This window comes from Carcharhinus amblyrhynchos, chromosome 9 (genome assembly GCF_965287045.1).
Source record: "Carcharhinus amblyrhynchos chromosome 9, sCarAmb.v2.hapA, whole genome shotgun sequence".
Classification (NCBI taxonomy): Eukaryota; Metazoa; Chordata; class Chondrichthyes; order Carcharhiniformes; family Carcharhinidae; genus Carcharhinus; species Carcharhinus amblyrhynchos.
This window is the reverse complement of record NC_137332.1, coordinates 76043249-76071128: the sequence shown is the minus strand read 5'-3', so window position 1 is coordinate 76071128 and position 27880 is coordinate 76043249. Positions and strand designations below refer to the sequence as shown.

The 27880-nt window shown below is 42.7% G+C and overlaps 2 protein-coding genes across 3 annotated transcripts in view; one reads left to right on the top strand and one right to left on the bottom strand.

Moving 5' to 3' along the window:
* Nucleotides 1-11768, bottom strand: part of astn1 (astrotactin 1) — a 2322431-nt gene extending 2310663 nt beyond the window's left edge. The window contains exon 1 of the mRNA XM_080195939.1: nt 11341-11768. Within this exon, the coding sequence (XP_080052065.1) occupies nt 11341-11614 (274 nt within the window). The 5' untranslated portion in view covers nt 11615-11768. The remainder of the gene's footprint in view (nt 1-11340) is intronic.
* A 469-nt stretch (nt 11769-12237) lies between these two features.
* LOC145347947 (BMP/retinoic acid-inducible neural-specific protein 3-like) overlaps nt 12238-27880 on the top strand; it is a 171864-nt gene continuing 156221 nt past the window's right edge. Inside the window, exons 1-2 of one of the 2 annotated variants that reach the window (XM_080195938.1) lie at nt 12238-12310; nt 18687-18969. In XM_080195938.1, the coding sequence (XP_080052064.1) occupies nt 18737-18969 (233 nt within the window). In that variant the 5' untranslated portion in view covers nt 12238-12310; nt 18687-18736. Of the gene's footprint in view, nt 12311-15665; nt 16114-18686; nt 18970-27880 lie in introns of those variants that run through there. The other variant, XM_080195937.1, reaches the window with a different exon arrangement.

Here is a 27880-nt window from a genome sequence, read left to right as displayed (position 1 = left end):
TCCTAGTTAGGAGAAGGATAATTCTGGTTAGGGAAAGAAAAGTGCTGTTTGCAAAACTGAGTCCTATTTGCCGTTCTGTTGGACCATATCCACAGTTCAACAAGGTCGCCTCCAAGCCATTCACCAGCCTGACTTGGAAATGTATCGCCATTCCTTCACAATCGCTGGGTCAAAATCCTGGAATTCCCTCCTGAACGGCAAATGGATTGCAGTGATTCAAGAAGGCTGCTCACCATCACCTTCTCAAGGGCAACTAGGGATAGGCAATAAATGCTGGCCAGCCAATGGCATCCATGTCCCACGAATGAATGAAAAAAAACATTGCAACAGCTTGGAAAGGGACTACAGGTAGTTTCAAGTCACTACTGGCTGTAGTTGTCGTTGGCTCCGCCAAGTTTCTACTCTTGGCAGGTTTTGTTGCAGCAGGTAGCACAGCACAGACTCGCTGCTAACCTGGAACCTGTGAAGGCAATTCTCCACAATCATTATCCTAAATAACCTCTGAAGTGTGGTCATAAGAGCTGGGCTTGCTTTTGGCTGAAGAACTCCTTCACAAACGACAGCTAGTGCTTAAAATTATCAAGACCAGACAGGTAAAAGACCCTCTGATCCATCCAGCCTTTTGCCCACAATTGTGATACATCATTTATCCCAGCATACATACACCCCAACCCACCCTATGATATGATTTCTTGCGGGGGGGACATTAAAAAAGGCAGGCCAGCTTTGGGAAATATCAGTGAAAGTGATCTCTGACCCATCTAGACAATTTGAGCTAGTCAGGAGATCACTCTTGTCCTGAATTTGCACTGGAGTGCCAACCAGTGCCAGTGATGCCCATCCCAGTTCTCATTTGAAGGAATTCAACATATTAGCTTTCACTGCATAATAACCTGTCCTGGAGATCCACTATTCTCTTTACAAAAGTCCACCTCCAGCCATTTCCTCTGAATCTAACACTTTTCAACTTAAAATTGCGACCTCTACCCAATAGGAAAAACCAGTTAAGACCCGGTATTCTTATTTCCCAATTTTTCTAGGTGTTCCATTTTAAAGTATATAAGACCAGTTCAGTCCAGTATTCTTATTTCCCTATTTGTACTTTCTTTTCTTCTGAGAAGTACTCCCTATCCTATTTAGATGAAATAAATTTTCAACTGGACCACAAAAAAAGCGTAGAAACATCTGAAACCAGAGCTAAATGGGCCATTCAGCTCTTCGAATCTGGTCTGTCACTCAATAAGCTGATCCTTCCTGTACTGCACTGCTCTGCACTCTCCCTGTATCTTTTGATTCCCTTAGCATTTAAAAAAATTATCAACCTTAGTCTTGGAGCATGTACAGCTCTCTTGGGTAGAGAAGTCAAAAGCTTCACAGGGTTTTGAATGAAGAATGCAGGGCGACACAATAAACTAATGTCTCACCCAATGGACTGTCCCTTCCCCTATACAAAATATTAGCTGAGGTTATGTGCCCAAGTCCTGAACGATGCTTGAGCTCACAGAGTGAAAGGCAAAAGTACACCAAGCAGACCTACTTTGATTAGTATGAATCTTTAACCACAAGTATGGTCAAACTTTTGTATATTTTTCCCATCAGGTTTGCTGTAATGACTTGGCCATTTAATTGTTTTGTACAACAAAGCGAATGACATACACCTCTATTGGTATGAGGTGCTAACCTCTGAGGCAACACTCCTTCAGTGACCTCTTCTTCCTCAGGAAAGCAGAGAAAGAAGAGAAAGGCTCCCATAGGGGAAACACCTTATGGCACCATTGGAACTACAGAACAAAGCCGTCAGCCACAGAATAATTGCCACAAAAGCTCCTGAAAACCTGAGTAACTGAAGAAAAAAAAAAGTTTCAAAAATACACAGTCTTAAAATTGATCAGTGACTAAATCCTCTCATTCGATCCTTCAAATTCACTTCTGGATATAGCCAGTTTCCTAGCAACGCTTAAAGAGTTGTAAGTGAATGTGAAGATCACTCAGCACTACGCATGAGAGTGTCAGGAAATTGGGTGCATAACAAACTGATGCCACCCACTCTTCAGCTGAATATTATAATGAAGCCATCAACGTACACAATGTGCAAAGTGAACTGACATCTAACATTACAAATTCTACCCAATTTTCCAACTGGGTTTCCACAATTTATGTTAGTTCTCCAACTGCACCTAATCACAAAATATAGTTTAATTTGTCACTTGAACTTTTAGCAGTTTTTAAAAAAGTTTTTTTTTCCTCTGTCTGTCAATGTTATTTTCCTCCTCATCTGAGCTATTGGTTCCCTTCAGGAGCACAGACACCTGTGGCCATCTGATATCTCAAACCAAATGACCATTATTCATCTGGGCCTGATGGTGAGTGGCAGCAGGATAGTTCTCAATGGGGATTTCACCTATGGGTCTTACACTGTTTTGAACAACATCTGTACATGCACATTTTTGCAGCGGGTTGCTGGATAATGAACCTGGCACTTGAGGCAATTTACAGCACCCGGCACAGTCATTCTGGCTGTTATCACAATACCTAGCACAGACATAAAATCAAACTGGGGACATCTGATCTGTATTGTTCAGTTTCTTAATGGATAAACACACTGAGTTATCAGGGAAACTTGGGCAGATGGTGATCCTGAACATAGAAAAAAATTGATATTTCTTAAGTCAATCTTTCTGCAGGTAATTTTTTTTTAACATTAAAGCTCCTGGTTTTTCATGATCTCTGAAACTTGCAGCATTGCAAAATTTTAACCCCAGCAATTTACAATACCAGTCAGCCTGCCTTTGGTGATTGGGTTTTATTATCCATTTTGAATTTCTTAGAGCAAGCAAGTGCTTGTTGAGAGCAATAAAAAGTGCATTAGTCCAGGCCCATGCTGAGTCAATAAGAGCGAGAGATTGGGAATCATCTGCAGTACCGGCAGCAGGGGTTATAGGAATTAAATTCTGTTATCCCATTTCTCCAAGGAATGCATTTCTCCAAGAAGTGCAATAGCTCAGCTGAAGTCAAAATAATAATCAAAACTGCTGCACAATATCTCAATCTTTTGATTATATATAATGTATACATAACATGTGTATATATATATATTGCATTTTGTATATGGAAATATAATTGCAATTTGAAATTCATAAATGTTTCAATAGATTTTCATTTTATTTACATTCCCATTTAGTGCTCAGCAGACTTCAGTGTTCAATCAGAACAATTTTTAGTTACATTACCAAATACAGAGCATATATTCAGACAGTCCTCACCTTAACGGGATTGTGTTTGAACCAATCTGCTTTACTAGACACTTGACGATAGTGAACAATGTTTCATGTGAAGATATCACAACACGTACATATATTGATAACACGTTTTGAAATTAGAAAGCATCAGAAGGGATAAACAATTGAAAGGTCATGTTGCTGCTACACACTACTGCAGATGCTTCCATTGACCATAATGACAGGTTTTCTGAAGTTACTTGTCTAAGAAATGACCTTAGCCATCCTGACAAAGATGTCCCTTTAACACTAATTCTGTTTGTTATCTTAAGATATGGAACCTATGAATAACACAATGAAACATTATCAACTTGGGATTCATGACTTGTCATAAAAACTTATTGATAATATAATAAAGATGGGGTCCATATATACATGAATAATCAGTAAATATGGCATGGTTGCACAGTGGTTAGCACTGCTGCCTTACAGTGCCAGCGCACAGGTTCGATTCCCAGCTTGGGTCATTGTCTGTGGGGAATCTGCATGCACCCTGCATGTCTGTGTGTGTTTCTCTGGGTGCTCCTGTTTCCTCCCACAGTCTGAAAGATGTGTTGGTTAGGTGCATTGTCCATTCTAAATTCTCCCTCAATGCACCCAAACAGGTGTGGTGACTAGGAGATTTTCACAGTAACTTCATTGAAATGTTAACATAAGAACATAAGAAATAGGAGCAGGAGTAGGCCATCTGGCCCTTCGAGCCTGCCCCGCCATTCAATAAGATCATGGCTGATCTGTCGTGGCTCAGTTCCACATTCCCGCCCTCTCCCCATAACCCTTAATCCCCTCTCTTATCAAAAACCCATCAACCCGCGTCTTAAAAATATTTAGCGAGGCAGCCTCCACCACCTCAAAGGGCAGAGAATTCCAGAGATTCACCACCCTTTGAGTGAAGAAGTTCCTCCTCAACTCCGTTCTAAACCGCCCCCCCTTTATCTTGAGGCTGTGCCCCCTAGTCCTACTGTCCTTTCTGACAGTCTTGTGACACTAATAAATAAACTTAAACAATTTTAGATTTAAGACTCATTTACAGTTTATGATCGATTGGCCACTCATTGATAATCTAATTAGCATTGGATATACAAATATTAATAGTTTATTGAGGATGATCAGCATTACTGCTATAATCAATTGAAAACTAATTGACAAGGTGATGAAGATTGCATTTATAACCCAACAAATCTCACTGAGATTAATCAGTATAGGATTTACAATCATCAGCAATTGTATATATTGTTGGATCTAAAGCAGTTCTGCAGGAGAAATTATAGAGGAGGGGAAACTGGAATTAAATTATGAGACTCCTTCACAAGATATCTTAGAAGCCTTGGAAAGCATTCAATGCAGATTCCCCAACACGTTACCAAAGCTCCAAAGGTTATGTTATGAGGAGAGGCTACTTAAACTAGATTTTTATTCCTTGGAACATAGAAGGTTAAAGGGTGATTTAATTGAGGCTCTCAGTATTTTGAAAGGATTTGTAGCATAAATAGAGAGAAACATTTTTTGTTGGTGGGACAGTTTAGGACAAAGGAGATTAATCTTAATGTCAGAGCCAGGTCACTCAGAAGACAAGGGAGGAAATACTTCTCTGCAATAATAGTGGTAGACATGTGAAAATATCTTATAGTGAAAGCAATAGGTGCTAGCTGAGTTAAAAAAAATCTGAATTGATGGAGTTTTGCTAGCCAAGGATATTAAATGATACGCAGTTGTGTGGCTGAAGTTAGGATTCAGATTGGCTGTGATCTCATTGAATGGCAGAACAGGCTTGAGGAGCTGAATGGCCTCCACCTGTTCTTATATTCCTATATGATCCAGAAGAATGTGTCCCGTTCACATGATTCTCAGACAGCGATGGAAAGTGTATATTATGCTTTACATTTTAGCCAACATGTATTCTCAGGAATGTAATTTTAAAAATCTTAGCATGGCATTGTCAGAATTTGAAGTATTTTGAATGTATATAATGATGTGCCATCTATAAGCTATTGGAGCTACTTGATACTTTAACCATTTTACAAAACATAGTCCTCCCATTTAACTACTTACCAGTTTGGAATATAGAGTTAACCAATAACTTAAATTAGGATTTATAATACAGGAATCAATAATACCATAGAACCACAGAATCCCTACAGTACAGAAAGAGGCCATCTGACCCATTCAATCTGCACTAACTCTCTGAAAGAGTATCCCACCCAGGCCCACGCCTCTACCCTATCCCTGAAATCCTGTGCATTTACCATAGGTAAACCACCTAACCTAGACATACTTAAGACACTAAGGGGCAATTTAGTATGGCCTATCCACCTAGCCTGCACATGTTTGGACTGTGGAAGGAAACCAGAGCACCCAGAAAAAATCCACACAGATACAGGAAGAATGTGCAAACTCCACACAGAACTTGCAAACTCCACACAGATAGTCACCCAAGGCCAGAATCAAACCTGGGTCCCTGGCTCTGTGAGGCAGCAGTGTTAACCACTGTGCCACCATGCTGCCATCTGTGGAGAGAGAAAAACAGAGTTAACATTTCAAGTCTGTATGACTCTTTTTTGCTGCCAGACCTACTGCATTTTTCCAGCATATTCTGTTTTTATTTTCCAATTGATGCCTCATTCTTTAAGTTACCCAATTTGGATATATAACTCACCAATATCTCTTTTCAAATTGTGATCAGTTTGAAACATTTGTCTGTCAAAAGCTCGAAAACCCTTAGTGATGCCTGTACTCTAGTGCTTTGCTTAGTTTCAAAACTTGGTTTAAACTAACACACTTTTCAGACAGTCCCTCGATGATTTGAAATACGTATTTTTCAATCATTGGTTGCTGTTTGAATATGAGCTGCAGATGCTGTAAGATGGCTTAATCTCAGTGCTTCCTCTACAAGAATTTCAGCAATAAATTTTACTGTTACATCAACAGAGAGTGGCTCTAAGAAAATCTGCACAAGTTGTTCACTTAACTATCCTTTAATGTGATATTTAATACCTGTTGCAATTTGATACACCAGAGTACACATTTTGGTAAATTGCAATCACGGGGTTGAAATGGCTTCACACACTAAAAGTGAAGCTTAAGTGGTTCGTGTTTGCCATTTGAACTCAAGGGATTACATTACTCCTTAAATTCACTTAGTGTTTACATACAAAGTTGTGAGGGATTTTTAACATTAATGCTTTGCTGTAGTGCTGCGCATTTCTCTTCATCTTATCATTTGAAGGTGAGCGAGGATATTACCAAGATTGTATCCTGATGGCAGTTTAAATTTGAAAGATGGACAAATCTACGCAATGCACCATTATAGTATAATCCAGTTATTTCTTGTTGATTTTTAACAGTGAATTAGAAGTCTATTCATTATTGCTGAAAAATGAGTCCATCTGTGCAAATCTCAAAACAAGTGTCCAACATTTGATGTGATTCCACGATTGGACAACATTTGCTAAATAATCCTCAGTGTGCTAAGAATTATGCTGAGAACCAATTTAAGTTTGTCAATCAGGCTTGCATTGTACCACGTCTGCATGTACTGGAAATTACATATATCAATACAAGGGCCCTGTTCTTTGCAGACAGTAAGAACAGGTATACAAATTGTGCCTGTTTCAGCTAAAGAAAATCTGACTGCCATTTGCTGACTCATTCCTCAGGGCATAGCCATGATCAATCAGGGTCAAAAGGCAGGGTTTAAATGTAAACAATGCTTGGCATTTAGCTGTCAGTCACCTGATGCATTATCCATGGGACTGCCTCTACCAATCAAAGTCCACTTGCCAACCAATCAGCTCTTTCTTCTCATACTCTGTATCTTGTTGTGATATGGTATAATAACATTAGCTAATGATGGAATGAATAATGCAACTGTATTGTGTGTGTGAGAGTGGATAATTGAGTGAGCATGGTGCTCTGCAATAGGTAGAGGCAGATTCTACCTTGCTATTTGCTTTTCAAAATCACATAGGTAAACAACCTTTTAAATTTAATTTTGTCTTAAATTACAAAATGTAATTGTAATTAAATTAAATAAGTGATATTGCCAATCCGCTCAAACCAATGTACTTGATGTATTCAACTTAATTTGTAATGTGTTATAATTTGTTAGGTATATAGGATTGGATTTTAATGGCCTCTCACAGGGTACGTTTTCAACAGAGATGGCACATAAAATACAAGTGGTAGAAAGTTTACCACCTTCCACACACCCCTGATTTGTTCCCTATAATAGTTGGGGTGGGTGGTGCTGAACTCCATTCACCATATACCATATGTAAAGAAATAATTGAGGGTCAGTTGAGCTTGTGCAGCTCCAACATCACTCAAGAAGCTCAACACCATCCAGGACAAAGCAGCCTATTAGATTGACATCCTGTCTATAAACATTCACTCCCTCCCTCACTGGTATACAGTATCAGCAGTGTGTACCATCTACAAGTTGCACTTCAGGAACTCACCAAGGCTCTTTAGATTGCACTTTCCAAACATACGACCACTGCCATTTAGAAGGGCAAGGGTAGCAGATACATAGAACACTACCACCTGCAAGTTCCCCTCCAAGCCACACACCACCCCAATTTGGAAATATGTCATCATTCCTTCACTGTCACTGAGTCATAATCCTGGAACTCCCTCTCTAATAGCACGTTGGATGTACCTACACCACATGAACTACAGCAGTTCAAGAAGACAGTTCACCACCACTTTCTCAAAGGCAGTTTGGGATTGGTGGCCTAACCTTCCCTTGAATGCATAAAAGGTGAACCTCAATATTACCTTGCCCATACCATAACATGGTTGGTATGGGCAGCAGCAGCAGCTGGTGAGATTGGGCAGCCTATTCTTTATAACAGTTTTTTTTAAAAGACTGGGAAGGAAGAGGGGCACTATTTTTAGGGATGTTCTTTGTGCATTGTGGATACTTCCTCCTCCCTCCCCCAAAAAGATATATTCCACCTTCTTTCCTCCTCACTTGCATTGCAAAAATAATGTCTCACTCTCCCTCCCCTTTGATCCTCCCTAAGGTGCCTGATCTCTCCCATTACTCTGATCTTATCTGAGTTGGGGGTCCACTGGGGCCTTCATCCTGGATTCCTTCCAGTTTGAGCAGCACACACTACTGAGCGCTGGCACTGGCCAGACTGTAAGAGGTGCTGCCAATCAGATCGGCTACTAAGTCACAAGGGTGCAACTTCCTTTCAGTGAGGAGGTGGAAGTTCTACAGTTACCTTGATATTGTCACCCACAGTATGTTACTGACGTAGGGTGGACTTTTTATTTCATTGGTCAGTTTCCAACTGACTTGTTAATTGAGTGGATGGAGGCATGGGGGGAGTGAATGCGCCCCCCACCATAAAATCCAGCCTATTGCACAAAAGAAATTCCACTGGATCATTATAAATATCTTAAAATAGTGTCGAAGAATGAAGTTGCATTTATATTGCATTGTTTAGAACTCCAAGCCATCCCAAAGTGCCAGACATCCAATAATGTACCTTTGGAGTGTACTCACTTGTTGTAATGTCAGAAACTTGGCAGTCTGTATAAAGAAAGGTCCCTCAAACAGCAATGATCCAGATAATGTTTCAGTGATACGATACAACAAAACACAAGTATGCTCACTGCAACAGACACAGTTTTGGGCAACAACATCTCATTTTCACCTGATGGGCTGAACTAACCTGGTGATCACATTTCAACTGAAATTCAACCGCAATTGCCAACCTGCACGTGAACTTCAGTGCTATGCATTAGGGATCCTCAGTGACTGTGGTTTAATTCAACTAGTATCACAAACATTAAATCTGTTTGCCAGAGTGAACCTGCCTATTGGGGCTGTGGTAGACTATAGCCAGTGATGCAGTTGACTGGAGTTTATTCAATATTATCTTGACTCCAGCTGTTGTACAGGAGCAGGTAGTTTGTTTTTTGTTACATTTGACAGGAAGTACAGGAATGATTTCCTCCTGTTAGTGCAAATTGAGCACCAAATTAATAGCACAGCGATGTGTGTGTGTGTAAATTAGTGAAAGCAAAGAATGAGAAGGTAAATATGAATCCATTGTTAATTTTTAATAATTAATCTGTTAAGAACATAATGGACCTTGAGTCATTGTTTGTGGCTAACTTGGAGTCTATATGTTGCATTGCTACTGTGGCCTCACTTCTTAAGGCCAGCTAGCAAGCATTTATTGCAGTGATCCAGGTAAAGTGTTTATTGCAGTGATCCAGGTAAAGTGTAATAAGTGTTTATTATTTGCAGGCTCCTGTTCAGGATGTATGCTTCACTTTCCTGTTCTTGTTTCAGCTTGCTTTTTGAAGTCTGGGTGGCACAATGATGGGGCTTCACCTTTAACCCTAAGGTTCAAATCCATCCTAGACTAGGCTCCTCTGTTTGGTTGGTTACAAGAATCTTATATGAAATAAGCGCTTGCAGCCTCGAACCAGTCTTCAGTAGACAATGACCTATAGTAAAAAGAAATGACCCATAATTTGGCCTTGATTTGAAATACATCACTATAAGATTTTGCTGAGTTTGTTATAAAGCATTTCAGTAATTTTCCCTAACTGTAATAACTCCCATGATGTCCATGGGGAATCACTGATTGGTCTCCCTATGGAGCTCATTGAGTATCAGGTCCCCTGGTAACAGGCAATGGCTTGTCCAGCTGGAATGCATTACCTATGCCTTTGATAAGGCAAGCCCTGGACTGGGCCTGCTGAACTACTTGTCCCAGGAAGGGACTAGTGGGTGTGTATGACAGCAGTGGTTTTACTTTGCATTCTGTAAATAATAATTACGTCCATTCCAGTTGGACTTCCTGCATTATTATTACACTAACCCTCCAAGAAATCTGTGTTGTCAAATTCTGGCCTCCTGTGCGCTCAGGACTTCATCCTTCTTTTGGTGGCCTCACCTCCAACTAAACTGCCTCGACCCTAAGCATTGAAGTTCTCTCCCCACACCTCTACCTCTCTCTCCCTTCCTTCACATGCTGCTTAAAATCGATTCAGTTGACCAAGTTTTTGATCACCTGTCCTGTTTTGGTTCTGTCTCAAACTTTTTGTGATAATGCACCCTTCCAAGTTGCTTGGGGCGATTTTGCATCTTCAGGGCGCCATATTAATGCAGGTTGTTGTTAGGTCAGGCTAGCTGAACCGCTACAAGTGACTTGTTTGCACCGTACTTGAGTTGGTTCAGATTGAAACCAGCTTGACCCCTCAGCACTCGGATTTCTTTACCATGTGATCAGTTAATCAAATGTGCAGGGTAGGCGTGTGGTTCTGTACGTGTGGTGGCGATTTGTGAGTGAATACATGCGTTTCCATACAAATGGATTTATCAATTTGCTTCAGGCGGGTCGGTGAACACCTCATTCATTTCTGTATGCACACAATTATATTGTATACATTCAGTGTGTGTACCTGATTGCCCAGTTCAGAGGGAAGGGACCAAATACATGCAAACCCCTCTCTGACTGTTACTAAGCAAACAATTCGGTTCCATGAAGTTGAATTGATTTCCTCCCACTGCCCTTTGCACTTTCTACACGCCACGCATTTTGTTTCAGCTGATTGCAATGCCGGATGAATTGACTCGGAGAGCCCCGTTGGAAGTTACATCCCCTCTCTATGAATGAATCAGGTTCCTCCTGTCACTTGAAAAAGGAAGCACTGAGCAAGCGCCGTGTATGTACTCCTGGACTCTGGGGACTGCCCCTCTTCCTCCATGCCAGCGCTGTGTGCCAGTCTCCCTCCCCAGCATCCCGAGGCAAAATGCCAAAGTAAGCACCCTCTGCCCTCTCCCCCGCCAGTGCCAACCCCGCAATCCGCCTGAAAGCAGCACATTCAATCCCCCAACCCAAGGCAGACACAATCACAACACTGTGCAAGAAATAAATAAATAACAGCAACACAATGGCAACCTCGCCACAACAGATCTGGCGGATGGAGCAGTATCCTTCCCTCTTGGCCTCCTCCTCATCAGAGCCCTGAACAATTGACAGCAAAAGCAGAGAGAGAGAGAGAGAGACAGGGCCAGGCCAGACCCTGCAGCACTCACCCAGCACGAAGTAAGGCAGCTCGGTGTTCTCCAGGTCATCCACCACCACCACCTCGCCGGGAAAATCGTTCCTGACCGAGAAGAGGAGTTTGGGCTCGGCCGCCAGCGGGGTGTGGATGCTCAGGTCGTTCTCCCGGAGAAAAGGCAGCGCCGACACGCTCACCGTCTTCACTTTGCATTCCCCATCCTTGGGGTGCTCGCCATCCACCGCTTCCAGCCCGGCGCCCAGCATGGCATAGAGAGCCCCCACCATCAGCCAGGACAGCACCATCATTCCCAAGTACCAACAACCACCCTGAATACACACACACACACACACACACACACCTCTCCCCGAACCAAACACAATAACAAAAGCTGCAGCGAGCGCTACAACTGGCCCAGATTGAGAATATCACTGCACCCTGACAACTTGGAGCAGAAGCAACTCCATGTCAATACACTGTGTGCGGCGGCAGTCGGGCTAACACATTCACACACGGCCGCTGGATTGAGTGGGAAGGAGCTGGGACCAGCTCTGGTGCAGGGGAGTAGAGGAAGAGGGGGGGGGGGGGGCGGTGAGTGCCTGTCCCTCCTGCTATGTTTGGAGTGGCCCGCTAGGGGTGATTCGGGTAAATGCCCTCCTTCTCAATCCCGGGCAGCGATGTTGGTGTCTTATTTTCTGCGCAGTTGCTGGGGGAAAAGGAGGGAGGGGAAAGAGGAGGAGGTGGTGGAGGAGGAGGAGGAGGGGGCAACCCACGTGTAAAAGAGAGAGAGAGAGAGAGAGACTGTGTGTGTGTTTGTGAGAGAGAGGTAAAGGCAGTTGGTGAAGTGGAGAGCTGCCTCTCTGTATTGAGTGGCCACTCCAGCTCTCTCTGTCAGTGCAACCGATACGCGGACAAGCCGAAGGCGCTGCTTCGCTGCTCCATGGATGAGCATCTGTGTGAACGTCCTCTAGCCACAGACTGTGTCCCTCTCCGCTTCGACCCCGGTAAGTGGCATCCCCCTTTTCCCTACTTCTCTCACTCTCTACCTCCCCTTCCCCACAACGGCTCCCAAGCACATAGCTTACCCCCTCTCTCCAACAAGCACCCCCCGGATTGGGACTCTGTCCTGGCCAGCGGTAAAGTGCTCAACTCTCACGCCCGCTCCCTCCAGGCTGCAGTGCGGGATACACATTTTCAAACCTCTTGGCTCAAGTGTGTACCTGGCAGCTTTTATTTTAAATCAACTCCTGTGACATGAAGTGTCTCACTGGAGCTCATCATTCCAAATTCTCTATGGGGAAGCGGCGAGAGGCGTTACATCCCTGGTATTAATGCTGAATAATAATTTCTCCCGAATCAATGAGAGGAATTAAGCAAAACTTACTATTTAACATTCGGTCGGGTGTTTGGTTCGAAATAGACAGATGTTATATACTCGCACATATCACTGTTTAGATACTTTCATATGAATAAATTACCATAAGACATTTAGTTGAAGACTTTGAGTCGGTGTCAGTGAGATGCAATTGATGGACTTTTATTCCAGGTCATCACTCTTTGTGCGTGTTTGTGTGTGTGTCCGTCTATGTGTGTGTTTGTGACTTTCTGTGTGTCTGTATGTGTGCTAGTGCCTGCATGTGTCTGTTTATCTGTCTGTGTCTGTGCCTACATGTGTGTTTATGTGTGAGCCTGTCTCCATCTGTCTCTGTGTGTGTCGGTATCTGTATGCTTCTGTGTCTGTGGGTTTGTTTCTGTATGTGTATCTGTGTATGTGTGTCTGTGTGTATACCTGTGTGTCTATGCTTGCGTTTCTCTGTATGTGTATCTTTCTGTGCCTGTATTTATCTATATATCTGTGTGCCTGTGCCTGTATCTGTGTGTCTGTGTCTGCTTTTATCTATATTTGACTGTGTCTAAATGGCTGTCTCTGTGCCTGTATGTGTCTGTGCTTATATTTGTCCGTACGTGTGTTTGCCCGTTCCTGTATTCGTCTATGTCTATGTATTAGTCTACATGTGTCTGTAGTTGTCAGTGTATGTGTGTGCCTGTATTTGTTTGTGGCTGTGCCTATATTTTTATGTATGTCTGTGCTCTATTTACCTGTGTCTGCACCTGTATTTGCCCGTGTCTGTGCCTATATTTGTCTGCATTGCTGTGCCTTTATTTGTTTGTATGTGTCTGTGCCTGTAATTGTCTATGTGTTTGTGCCTATATTTGTCTGTGTGCCTGTACTTGCATCTGTCTGTATGTGTCCCTCTGTGCCTTTATGTGTTTCTGTGTGTCTGTGCCTGTACTTGTCTGTATTTGTCTGTATGTGCTTCTGTGTGTCTGTGTCTGTATTTGTCTGTGTGCTTGCCTGTATTTGTCTGTGCCTCTGCGTTTCTGTGCCTTTATTTGTCTGTGTCTGTGCTTATATTTGTCTGTGTGCTTGCCTGTGTTTGTCTGTATTTATCTGTCTGTGCCTGTACGTGTTTCTGTGTGTCTGTGCCTGTATGCGTTTGTATGTGTTTTGTGTGTCTGTGCAGGTAGTTGTTTGTGTGTCTAGTTGTCAGTTCTTTCCCATCCTGCTGTTTCTGCCACTTTGCCGATTTCTAGAGCTGTTGCCTGTGGATTTCAGTGACTATGATCCAGGGATCAGCAGCTGCCCTTTACCCAGCCCTGGCGCTAAACTATCACCCTAATGCAACGGCCGGCAATCCCTCATCTCTTCTCCTCCCGGAATTTAGAGAGCGATTACATTGTGGCACTCTTAAACTTTCTGCCATTGGGCCGTTTGAGTACAGGTTGTTTCCCAAGTGACAGGGACTGAATAAAGGTTGGGTCTAGACAGGAATAGGGTTTGCATATTTCCCAAGTACGGGGGTCTTGTTCTCCACAATCAATTTGTTGAATTCTCCCTGTGCGTTGGCTGTGGGAGGTAGGAGGGGGTGGTCTGCTCTCCTTCTGAGTGTCCAGTGGCGAGTGTGCGATATCTCCTTTACTGAACTGACTGGGATGGGAGTGAAAGAGATTGACAGATACATAGGCACAGATAGATAGACACACACAGAGATAGACAGACACAGAGACAGATAGATAGACACGTAGACAGACAGACAGATAGACATAGATAGATACAGACAGATAGATAGACAGACACATTCATAGATAGCCAGCCATCTGTGCCTGACTGTCTAGATAGATAGGTAGATAGACAGACGGAACAGACAGGCAGACACGGACAGACAGGCACAGATAGATTGATAGATAGATAGAGAGAGAGAGACGGAAAGACATAGCCAGACAGATAGGTAGATAGATAGGGTGTGATGAATGTAGATGTAGCTGGGGTGAATTGGTCGCTGCCAAGGTGACTGAGTGGCAGTTAGAGGACAGGGAAGTGCTGTTGCTGAGTCTTTGTATTGGGGAGTGGCGGGCGGGGTGCTCGCTGCGTGGGTGCCAGTCTACATGCCCAGGAATCTGGAGAGCAAAACGCGCAGGAGAAAGGCTGAGGGGCATGTCTGAGTTCCCGCCGAGCCGCTCGCTGCTTCAGCGCAGTGGTTGGAGGGAGTCGGCGGTTGAGGTGAGCTATCCGCACGGGGGGTGGTTCTGAAAGCGAGACAGAGAGAAACTGCCTGGAGGGTGGCGGCCGGGATGTGGTTCCGTCCCCGGAGGCAGCGGCAGCAGGTCCCCAATACTCCGTGCATGTCATTAGGAAGGAGGACAGGGCAGATTCGTCAATCCTGCTATAGCCCATGTTCCACTCCTTAACTTTACTCGATTAGTCGGCGGACCAAGACTCTGCCATTCAATGCTGCAGATTTTGGGGCCAGTCGTGTCCGTGGCTCTCTTTAATTTTTTCTTTGCCAAATCTCAGGGATGTTATAGTTAAATATTCAGCTGTAACTGTACCGAGACTGACAGTTGGAATAAGGGGGCCGTTTAATTCCAAAAAAAACCTCATTAACTGTTCGCACGGTCGGATAAGGCTGTTGATTCTGAATTTTTGCAGTTGGAGGTAGTGTCTGAGTGAGGATGCGAGATAGTCAGATCCGATAGGCGGTATACAGGAGGCTGGTTTGGAAAGAGACTCACCCCTATCCCTCCCTACCTACCCCCCCTCCCCCTCTGGGTTTATAAATAGTGAGTTCTGAGCTCCAGAAGGTTTAATCGCTTCGCTCTGTGATCACACAAAGCAAGACTTTGGAGAGAGGAGCCTGAAAGGGTCACTCTAGATAGATAGAGAGAGATAGATCATCCTGTAAGGGAGCTCTGGGCAGGGTGGATTTACAGAAGAACATGTGACCAGTGGGAGGGTGGGGGGGTGTGGGGAGGGGGCAGGAGAGGGATGGAGTTTCTCCTGGAATCTCTTTGGGAATCTGTTCTCTCGTCTCCAAAGGATTTCGTGCAGATTGGTAGCCGCCAGATTAGCACTTGGAGAGTGCGGGAGCGCAGACCAGGCGAGTGCCCTGGCCATCCCGGGATGCAGGTACCCAGGGAAGTGCGGATGCTGAAGGGAAGTCGCGGCGGCTGTAACACCGAGTGCCAGAACTGAACCATTAGCTGGGAGATCGGGTCCGACAGTGGACAGCACCTGCCCCCTCCTCTCCCTCCGCCTGCCTTCCTTCCTCTTTTTTATCCCCTCCCAAACTCCTTCCAAGATCCCTGTCTCCGGATGTGTCTCCTCCTCAGGCTGCTTTAAAATGAGTTTCCCCCGCTCGCCCAGCCAGCTAGGAATGGGGGCTTCCCTGGCCTTGCAAAAGCTGGCAAAGCGGACCGTAGGAGCGACACGTTGGCTCGGCAGTGTCGGAGGGAGTGCGTGTGCCAGGTTAGTGTGGAGCTGGCCACCTCTTGGTTTTAACAGCACCGCTTTGCAGGAATTGGGAGTTCCAGGACTGGAAGTATTGATTGTGGAGGGTGGAGGGGGTGGTGGGGTTGACAACTTCCAGGATTTCACACCCCCCCTCCCCCCCCCCCCCCACCCCCCACACATATACACAGACTACTCTGACCAATTCTCGAATAGCCGGGTTAAATTGCGGGGCTATGCCAATGGCAGCAGGTTCGGGCCACTGAATCAGAGGGAGCGCTGGCAGCAGAAGCGACTCCTTTTCGGTAGTTCCCGACCCGGTGGGGTCTCAGCCCTGCACAGTTATCCGAAGGGGGGCGGCTGGTTAAGCCTTTGCAAACTGCAGGCGCCTCTGTGCACTGCCCCCCACCCGCCACCACCTGCCCAATACCATCTCCAGGCGCTGTGGAGATGGACTGAGGGGTGATAGTGGGGGAAATAGCAGTTTAACTAGTGCATTTCGCAAGAAAGCAAAACCTTTCCACTCTTGCACCACCACCGCCACCACCCCCCCTCCCACCCCGCCGAAAACAAAAACAGTCCCTGGGAACTCTTTGCTAAAATTCTGTCAAACTAAATTTTGTTATGTAATGAGCGCAGCAAGAGTGATTATGAACACAGTGCTTAGGCATGGTTTCCCTTATTAATTCCAGTGTGTTCGTGCTTTACACCGATCACTGCAGCATCTGTGTGTGTAAAAGAGTGTCTGTGCCCACCTGTCTATGTGCTGCGGTGTGCTTGGCTAAGTGTGTGAGCCTCTGAAACCGTGTTTCAATGTATTCCTGTCAGCTCGTGGGATCATGTCAGTGTGTAAGTTGCGTTTGCTTGTGTATAGATAATTTATGTATCGGTGTATGGGGAGGAGAGGGGTGGGAAGGTGGGTGCTGCGCTTTCTGTGATTCTGTGACTATCAGCCATGCCTTACCAAAGCTCCCGTGTCTACTACCTATGTATGCAGCCTCTTCTTCTGTGTACGGCTCCCTGAGATTTTATCTAATCCATCCTGTGTCCATGTGTGATACATCTGTTCGACAATATGTAAATACATTTATCTACGTTGATAATGACAATATACGCAGTAACGGTGTGTCTTTGAACACATCCTTCTTCCTTATTCCTGTGTGTATACGTACACCCGCCGAAGTGCTGTCATTTGTGTTTATGTGGGTGTATATGTGTGTACACAGCGGCGTGTTCTGCCGTATGTTGTATTTTGTGTTGAGTAGATCCTGTGTATGTGTTTGTGTTTTAAGCAAATTCTGAATGTGTGTGTTTAGCTGTGTTTTTGTTGAGGATGTTCTGTGAGTGTATTTGGCTGTATATTTTTGTTGAGCATATTCCCAGTTTATGTTTATTCTGGGTATGCGGGCAGTTGTGTTTTTTGTTGAGTGTATTCTGCATATGTGTTTGGCTGTGTTTTGTGTTGAGCATATGCTGGATGTGGGTTTGGCTGTGTTTTAAGTATTTCTGGTTGTGTGTTTGGTTGTGTTTTGTTTATTCTGGATATGCATTTAGCTGTGTTTTTGAGTATATTTTGGATGTGTGCTTGGCTGTGTTTTGCATTGAATATATTCGGGTGTGTGTTTGACTGTTTTGTATACATTCTGCGTGTGTTGGTTGTGTTTGGAGTGCATTCTCTGTCTGTGTTTGATTATGCTTTGAGTATATTCTGGGCTGTATTTTGTGTTGAGTATATTGTGTGTGTGTGTGTGTGTGTGTGTGTGGTTGGCTGTCTTTTGAGTATATTCTTGGTGTGTATTTAACTGTTTTGAGTATATTCTGTGACTGTGTCTTGTGTTGATTCTATTCAGGTTGTTTTCTCGTCTTCACCTTGAGTATATTGTGTGTGTGCTTGGCTGTGTTTTGAGTATATTGGGTGTGTCTGGCTGTTTTTCTGTCGAGTATATTCTGGGTGTGTTTGGCTGGGTTTTGTGTTCAATATATTCTGGTGTGTATGTGAGTTTTCAGTATATTTTCTGTGTGTGTTTGATTGTGTTTTGACTGGGTGCGTGTTTGACTGGTTTGTGTTCAGCATATTCTGGCTGTGTTTTATGTGGACCACATTCAGTGGCGTGTTTGACTAAGCTTTGAGTACATTCTGGATGTTAGTTTGGCTGTGTTTTGTTGAGCATACTCTGGGCGTGTCTTTGGCTGCGTTTTCTGTTAGTCAACAATTCTAGGTGTGTATCCGTCTGAGCTTTATGCTGATTGTATTCTGGCTGTGTTTTAAATATATTGAGTGCGTGTATGTTGAGTATATTCCGAGAGAATTTTGTGTTGAATATGCCCTTGCCTGTGTGGTGTACACACAGCAGCCTGCCTGGTTGTATTTGGGAGTCTGGGGTCGGTCCTGTAACTCATGCTGAACGATTGCATTCTCTGTCTTCAGCACCAGGCGGTGGTACTCAGGAAGGGCGCTGGTCATTATGTTTCAATGCTGCATGCTCTGGACAGATGCTCTTCCTCCACTTGCTACACTTGCTATAGCGGAACTTAATGATAAAAGTGAGACTGCTCTTGTTCTTAATGTCTTGTTTTTTTTAATGGAACAGGTCTTGAGAGAGTGCTAGGAGAATGAAGAGGAAGTGTCCCAGATGGAAGGATGAACTGGCGGCTTGTTGATCTCGTCTCTTTGCTGTTCCGATGGGACCGCCTGGCTCTGACTCTCCACTGCTGGGCTCTTTTGGTACTTTCCTGTCAACATCAACACCAACATGCCACCAGCCCCCTCGACTGGCTACTCTCGGACAAGGGGCCCTTCCACCGGGCTCGGGATTACTCCAATTTCCTGGATCGATACCGTCAGGGATTTACTACCAGATACAAAATCTACAGGTAAGGCCCTGGAAATACAGTGCTTACCAGGTCGGGCAGCCTCTGTGGAGTGAAAATTGAACAGCGTTTTCAGGTCGATGGCCAGAGTTTTACATCTGGTGTTTTTCTAAAAGAAACAAAACAACAGATTTTGTTTGGGTTTAAGAGCACAGATTAGTCCGCCTGTAACAAACAAGCCTCTCTTCAATGATGCAGGTCACTTAAAGCGGCGTGGACATGTTCCCTTTAAAACTCGGCGTATCAGTTTCTCCGGTTCCAGCGTTGTGGTCCGTGTGCTCACATCTCCCCCTGATGAGGGGTTTGGGATCTGCAGCCCCTGCCGAAAGCTTCTTGATTAATCTCTCTCATTCATACACACAGTTATCACTTGGTGCCTTAGGTCCAACTGGGCAACCAGAGTTTTTAAAGAAGGGTGGGGGCGGGGAATCCCCCTTTGTATTACAAGACCTTGTACTCACTGGCAGTGTTACTAAGATGGTCCGTATCCCTTGCAATCGCAGGAATGAACCAGTAGCAACATTACAGTATCATTGACAATGGCAAGGATATATGTTTATATATACCTATTCATCTAACATTATTGGACCTATTGCATCCCAGTATTTAATTGCAAATTATCTCTATGCCTCTGCAAAGGGAACATCATAATCCCAATTACATTCACGCACGTTTCCAAAACGGAGTTGTGCAGCTTATGAGTCTAAATGCAAACTTTAAACAAATATAATCCACAGCGTTTATAATTCAAGGAGTAATAAACACCTTGACCTGATTTGTGACAGCCTTCTCGAGCCGAGATTTAGGAGCTGGTTTTCAACTGAGCTTCAATCTTCCAGTTTGTTAAATCTCAAACCCTCCATTAGATGCCAGTCTGTAACTGCCACATTATCCACCATGCTATCAAGAAGCTAGCTGGAACTTTCAATTGGGATTTTAGTCTGCAACTTAACGCTTAACTGCCACTACCTTAAGCTTCAACCATCTGAATGTCTAAATTATAGATTCCAGCTGGGACCTTGTTCATGGTGGCCATTAGACTCCGCATATTAACCAACAATCCTTCCCGTTAGATTAGATTCTAACTCACTCATAGATATCCTGATGATCTGGATACTAGTCAATCTCTTTTATTGTTTGCAGAAAATAATATGTATTTTTCTGGAATAGTGGATATGTGTAATGGAGGCAGGATTTTAACTGATGCAAGTATAATTAATGCCTTAAAGCTAAATATTCTTAGCAGGTTCCAGGAAACAACAAATAAAAATGTTCTAAACAAATTATTTTTTCATTCTGCGGACATTATTATCTCCCTAGTTAAATGTTTAATAGACGATAGAAATTGGGCTCTATGATTATTGGTGATTAAAATATGTAACTGACATTTCCCTCATGGCATTGCTCACAGTAAATCAGATAATCTATTATTTATAATGACAGGAACATTATACCATGTATCATCCTTACTAAACTACAGCTGTATTTAATTTGATCGGTCCCCACTTAATGCCATGATTTAATTGTTGTCACTCCTGAAGTGAATTGGTGGTTACAGAATTTGCAAGATTGGCAATTGCTTATAATTTTCTGACTCTCAGTTAGGCGAGAGAGAAAAAACATGAAATGGCTGCATTTTCTTTCTCCTTATAATAGATTCCAAGTACGATGTTTGAAATGTGTGGGACTGCTATCTTTCTAGGGATTATAGGGCAGCAATTTGCAGTAGACAAGCAGCCTCACTGGACATGGGGACAGGTTGCAGTTCAGACACTAAAGTAGCCCTAATTCTATATCCCTTAACAATCTCTGGCCTAATATTCAAACCAAACTGCTTGATTAGATTCAACTCTATAACTTAATTAGCCCTCAAGTGTCCATTATCATTCCAACATGCAGAGACTATCTGAATACATCAATTAGAAAGCTGTCGACAATTCTCTTTCAGATAGCTAGTTACTTAATTTTATTTGTCCACTGATCAAAAAGTTTGGGGATTGGATTCATCCATCACACTTGAGGCATTTCACTTCAAATGTCGCAATTCAAAGTATTACTTCCTGCTGGTTTTTCAGTCTTTGATAACCTGCCGTCTCTCAAGGACATGAGTTGGGGATTTATGACGTGCTCTGAGTCCCAAACTACCCTGAGCAAGAGTTCACAATCAAACAGTACCTTTTATTGCCATACATTAAAAAAACCCACGGCACCTCACAGAGGGATAATCAATGCAATTAGACACCATAGCCAAAGATGGGCAACTAAATGTTTGGTCAAATGAAGTAGGTCTTGAGGTAGGGCTTAAAGGAAAAGAGGGAATGAAAATGCAGTTCCAGACTGCGACACTTTGTTGGCTGAAGGTATGGCCACTAATTTGGGAGTGCAACGAATGGTATACAGAGGACTAAAAACAGAAAATGCTGGGAGCACTCAGTATCAGTAGAGAAAGTGTTCCCATTTCAGATTGATGATCTTTCGTCAGAACAGGGTTGGGCATCCGAGATGCTAACCATGTTTTCCTCTCTCTCTCTCTGATAGATCTGCTGAGTATTTCCAGTATTTTTTAAATTTTGTTTCACATTTCTAGCACCTACACTATTTTTTGATTTGGTGTGAATTGGAGGATAGCTAATTTAAATGCAAGCTTTGTTTAAAAACAAAATCACCTACAACATTCAGCAATCAGTTCCTACTTTACTCGTTCATTCTCGGGTATACTTTTTTCCGTGTAGATGATTTCAGCTTCTTAGTTGAGCTACAAGGCTTCTTGTGACCAGCCGAAACTGTAGGTGGAGTTTATCATGGCCCAGATTTTGCTGTCAGCGGCGATGAGATGATGACTCTTGCTGCTGACCTCAAAGGAAGCTGATTACTGAGATATAACAATCTCTGCATTATAAAATGCCCCTCTCCTGACATCAGTTTGAATCTGGTGCCAAGTCAACACCTCTCCACAGATGCTGCCACATCTGTTGAGTACTTCCTATCTTAGGCATTCCCCTCAATTTACCCAAATGTTAGTGGCCGTGCCTTCTTCTGGAATTCCTTTTTACCTACCTTTCTCTACTCCTTAACACCTTCCTTAAAACCCACATATTTTCTCCCAGTCTATAGTAACGATTGTGTCATTAAGCAGGATAAGGAGTCAATTGTATCAAAGTATTCTCACAGACAGCAAAGTAGGAATTATACTGCATTGATTTGTTTTAACAGCTAATTAAAATTTAACTGAGTAAAATAAATTAAGAGGTGCATGTGGTATTATGGTAACGCCATAAACAGACCTGTTTTATTAAACTTACTGTGTTAATTGAGATTTGTTCAGCATAAAAAATGATGTTCTGCGACAGTAAAATTAGCTTTTTAGGGACAGTGGGCTGTTGAGCAGTAATTGTGAATTTAGTTAAAAACAACTTTGTCTCAAGCAAACAGTCACAACATTTTCAATGATCTTTTTTGGTGTGGTTATACTGTAAAAGGCAGGTTTTCACCAGCTCAATTATTTATGATTGATTGTGATTGGTGGGAGGCTGCTTCAACAGTGGATGTCTGCATTTGTGTGCCTGAGCAGACCCCGAGGGCAGAATCTTACACTCTCCTCAGCCAGATTGGCAGGGCACACATATATGTTCAATTAACAGGCACTTCCATAGCACAGAAGGCCATTACCATGTTTGAAGCCCACCTGGTCCACTCCTTGGATACTGGCAGAGAAAGGAGGGGGGGTATACTTCCTTTACATGCCCATTGAAGAGTTCCCCCTAATGCCTGACTGCACCCCTCACCCATGATTTCTGCTTTCCGCTGGCCTGTACAACCCAATCAAAAAAAACCCTCCCCATTCCTTGCTGGGGTCTCCTGGCTTGGCCTCATTGAAAGTCCTGCTGACTTACGTCCCCATCCAGCTCCAGTGAAGATCACTATTGGGGATTGAATGCAGTCCCAGCAGTGACCACCTCTCTCGGTGGCACTGTAGGGATCAGAAATGGTTGGCAAAATACATTGGGAATGGAAAAGCCATTGTAGAGTATTGCTTTAATTTGAAACATGGACTATTACTTCTATTTACTCATTAAAACCTCCCAGAAGGTGAAGTTCATTGTTCAATTTTTACCCAACACTCCCACAATCAAAAAAACCTAAAGTTATCAGTTTGTTGTTTCTCTATGTCTTATTCAATTTTGACATACATTTCCAAAGTCTCAAAGGTACTGTGTCTCAGAGCATTGGGTCACCAATGTGAATATATGTCATTTTAATCTTCAAACAGGTTTTTAATCAACCATCCATCTCACACATTTTCATTTTGTTGGAAGTCTATAAATTCCATATATTTGCTATTCTATGAACCAAAAAAACTTTTGCGGAAGTTTTTTTTTGTTTTCAATATGCTTCTGTGAAGAACTTTTTTGAGTTTTACTCCATTGGTGATTTTCAAATGCATGTTGCTGTCATTGTACCTGTGTGTTCTAGAATATGGCCAGGATCAAAGTTGGCCAACTAGCTGGTAAAATCAGCTCCCTGGGGCTCACTGACAATGTTACATAATTGGAAATATTCAAACAATCTTCCATTGGTTCCTACAAAATATCAGGTTTTTTTCTTATTCTGTTTCTTTGTAAATTGAAGGCTATGACATTTTTTATTGTTGTTGTGTAGAGAAACATGCGTCTAATGTGTTTGGCATTGGGTTTTCATCAATTGGATGCCAGCTTTTCAAACTGTGGTCCCCAATTGCAAAAATGGATTATAAATTTGCTTTTTCTATGGGTTTAGTCTTGGTGTGGCACAAGTACAGCAAGTATTTAGGAAAGCTAATAGAATGTTATCATTTGTCTTGAGGGAAATTGATTACCAAAATAGGGAGGTTTTTCTTCAGTTATACAGAGACCAGATCTGGGATATTGTGTATAGGAGTGGTCTCCTTATTTAAGGAAAGAGGTAAATACCTTCAAAGTAGTTCAGAGAGGCCTAATAGATTAACACCAGGAATAGGAGGGTTGTCTTCGGAGGCAAGGTTGATGAGGTCAGGTTTGTATCCACTAGAGTTCAGAAGAGAAGGAGATAACTTGATTGAAACCTTTAAAAACCTAAAGGGTATTGACAGGATGGATGTGGAGAGGATGTTTCCACTTGTGGGAGAATCTGGAACAAGGACTCATTGTTTAAAAATAAGGTGTTGCTCATTTAAGATAGAGATGAGGAGAAATTTTACCTCTGAGGGTTGTGAGTCTCTGAAATTTTCCTCCTCAAAGGGCAGTTGAAGCAGATTATTTGAATATTTCAAAGACAGAGAGAGATAGGTTTTTGATTAACAAGGGGGTGAAAGGTTATTGAGGTCAGGTAGGAATGTGAGATTGAAGTTACAATTGGATCAGCCATGATCTGATTGAATGGCAAGGCAGGATCGAAGTGGCTGAGTGGCCTACTCCCGCCCGTTACTTTGTATGTTCATATGTGCTTTGTTGTAACTTAGAGCACTAAATTTGAGAATCATTCTTGCTACTTATCTTCAATTTTTTGATAATACAATAGCACCCTTTTGAAGATAGGATTCCTATATTATTATCAATATGACCTATGAGCTATTAACGTTGTAATGTAGTGGGTCAGCATACAAATCATCTCATGGAGCGAAAGGCTCTTCTGGAAGTGAAGAGGGAGAAGCGTAGTGACATTATTTTTGAATTGCCCTGTAAAGAGGTGGCAATATAATGGATCTCAGTAGTCTCCTTATAAACTTCAATCCACTATAATTCTACTGGTTCCACACGAAATGGGTTTAAATAACCTCAGCTTTGTTCCTTGGGATGTAATATGCTACATATTAATGGTTTATGTCAACAAAAAAAGAGCTAGTAGAGAAAGGGGAAAAATTATAATGAGTGCATGATACATTTCTGAGGTTCGGGCTAAGATGTCTCTTGGTGTACAATAAAACTGAAGTTTGGAACACTTGACTTTAATATGTGTTGAAGCTTGGTCAGGTGTTCAGTGCCAACTCACAGAAAACAAAATCTTAAACATTTTATCTTCAAAATGCCATCCTGCCACCTTGTTGTCCTTGCTAATCTTTTGATGAATAAAGACATCAAAATACTTTACACCTATATTTTTGCATAGACATCAGTCTTCTGTGTGAACGTATCACATGCTTTGCTGTATATTTAATCACAATTAAATCTATTTATTATCACATTGCCTATCTTAATTTGCCGAGATACTTGGATTGTTACCAACCTTCCCTACATGGTGAATTATATTCATAGAATCCCTACAGTGCAAAAGGAGGCCAGTTGTTCCATTAACCCCGCACCAGCAGTGATCTCAAACAGGACCTTTCCATGTAATCCTACATATTTACCCCACCAATCCCCCTAAAACTAAGGGTCAATTTAGCATGGCTAATCAACATAATCTGCACATCTTTGGAGTGTGGGAGGAAACCAGAGCACCCGGAGGAAACCCATGCAAATACGGGGAGAACATACAAACTCCACACAGACCATCACCCAAGGCTAGAATTGAACCCGGGTCCCTGGTGCTGTTAGGCAGTAGTGCTAACCATTATGCCACCATGCCACCGTTCATCTTTGTTAATTCAGTTATCACCTCCATGAGCACTTAACAGCTTTGAAAGGCTTGGCAGTTGTTTCTAAGATTGAGCTGACCTCTCCTGTAGTCTTTGCCCCCTTTAGGTAAGAATGGATAGTTTTTATTTGATAAATCTTTCTCTTCACCTGTGTTAGGTTCACAGGTCTGTGTATATTTGATTCGCATTTCCATTGCATCTCTCTTTATTAACAAGCCTGAGGTATTCTGTACCGGGTGCTAGAAAAATTAACTGGGTGATCCTATATTCTATGTTCCATGAAAACAATACCAAATATAACAACCACAACAACAGAATGAATGTTATACCAGCACACCTTGCTCCCAACTGCACTCCCTATTGCTCAGACTCATCTAGTTATGTTTTCCCTTCTATTTGAATCAAATCTGGAATGTGGAGAATAACTCAATGTGAAAAATGATTGCTGCTAAAAATATGGGGTTTATTTTTATATCTTATTACCGAGTCAACCAGTATGAAAATTTCATGTCAGATAATCATCAGCATTAGGCTCCGGCCTACAATTTAATGTCTTCCTTAAGGCATTCTTTAGTTCAGTAATTTGGTTATTATGTGATATTATTTAGCACGATATTAGAAGGTGTTTTCAGTAATGGGGTCAGAGTCCATTTGAAAGAGTTCACGAGTGTAGTAGTTGAAGGTTTAATAAACCTCTATATAAGCAGAATAATGATTTTTATACAGTATTTTGAGTCAGTCTCATTTGAGATGGGCTTGGACAGATTTTTTGCATGGGCTTCATTAACTTAGCATGGTAGCAACGCATTATAGCCTCTAGAATGTTATGAGATCTGAATAGGAGTTCATAGAATGTTTATGGGATTGTCTTATAAGTTACCTGTCGAAAATTGTTGATATAAAAGGTTAAGTTTCCATTAGGTTATCAAAGGAGTTCCACAGGATGTCAATAGGGATTGTTTATGAACAGGCAGGATCTCTTACAGAACGTCCTTGAAGATTTAATATTATTTACATTTGGAAGATTTATACATTTCTTAATGTGTTTTTTTTGCTGAACTACATATTACTGTTGACGATGTGGTTAGACTGAAGCTTATTATGTTTAATCAAGTTCCTCTCCATCTTAAGAGATGCTAACTCAATCATGTTAAATGGGTCAACACCTTTGTTACTGAAATGGAAGGAGAAACTAGTTAGGATCTTTGAAGCATTTGTATGCTAACATGGCCCCTTGTAGTTCCTGTATTTATTTGTATGTTGCTTAATAACATCCTGGGGGAAATAGTAAGTATATTTGTGGAGCAGATTAAAAGGGGGATTTTATAGGCCACATGATGAACTTTAGGCCGACCTTATAGGTAGAAATTTAGATGCTTGACAGTGGTAGACTGTAGGTGGGTGTGCCAGGTTGCCAGCATGTTCCCGCTTCCAGGTCATTTTTATCTAGGAGATTTGGGGAGGGAGCGGTGATTGAAAGCCAGTTGCCTTGGAGCCCCTCATTGAGGCCAAAGCACGGTCTCAGAGTAGAGAGGCAGCATCCTCTGTAGACTGGAACCCCCAACCCTGCACCAGCCAAGGCTGACCTGCTACAGGAAAGACCGTCCGATTAACCCATTGATAGCTTGGCAACTGTGGCCTCTTCAGATTGAAAGCGTCTTACCTCCTCCAGAAAGCGCCTCCATTGTGAAGGACCTCTTCTCTCTCTTACATGGATCAGAAACTTACAATTTGGATAGAGGGCTGGCTGGTACGTCATTACTGGAGGGTCTCCTTTTGGTCCTCCAGTCTTGATGTCCTGTCCACCATCCTGAATTGCATAGTGGACGTGCTCCCCAGTCATGAGTTGCCCACCGCAGATTGGTGATCTGACACCGATGCATCACGGGCCAGGATCCAGGAATTCTCCTGATGTCAGGGTCCCAACTCCCAAAACAAAAATCCAATCAATGACGTGAGGAAAACTCTGCCTATCAGGCTTTAACAAGCCATCATCCACAACCACACAAGCGTTTTGGAAAATGTGAAGTGTTCAACTGTAATTATTTAAGAGCCAGTCCTTCAATTTCTGAGATTTGCATGCCTGATTTTTCTTTACCTTTTGGCAACACTGACAAAAGGTAATTTTCATAGAATCATATAATCCCTACAGTAGAGGAAGAGATCATTCAGCCCATCGAATCTATACTAACAACAATCCCACCCAGGTCCTATTTCTGTAACTCCACATATTTACCCTGCTAATCTCCCTGATACTGAGGGGAAATTTTGCATGGCCAAATCAACCCAACCTACACATCTTTGGACTGTGGGAGGAAACCA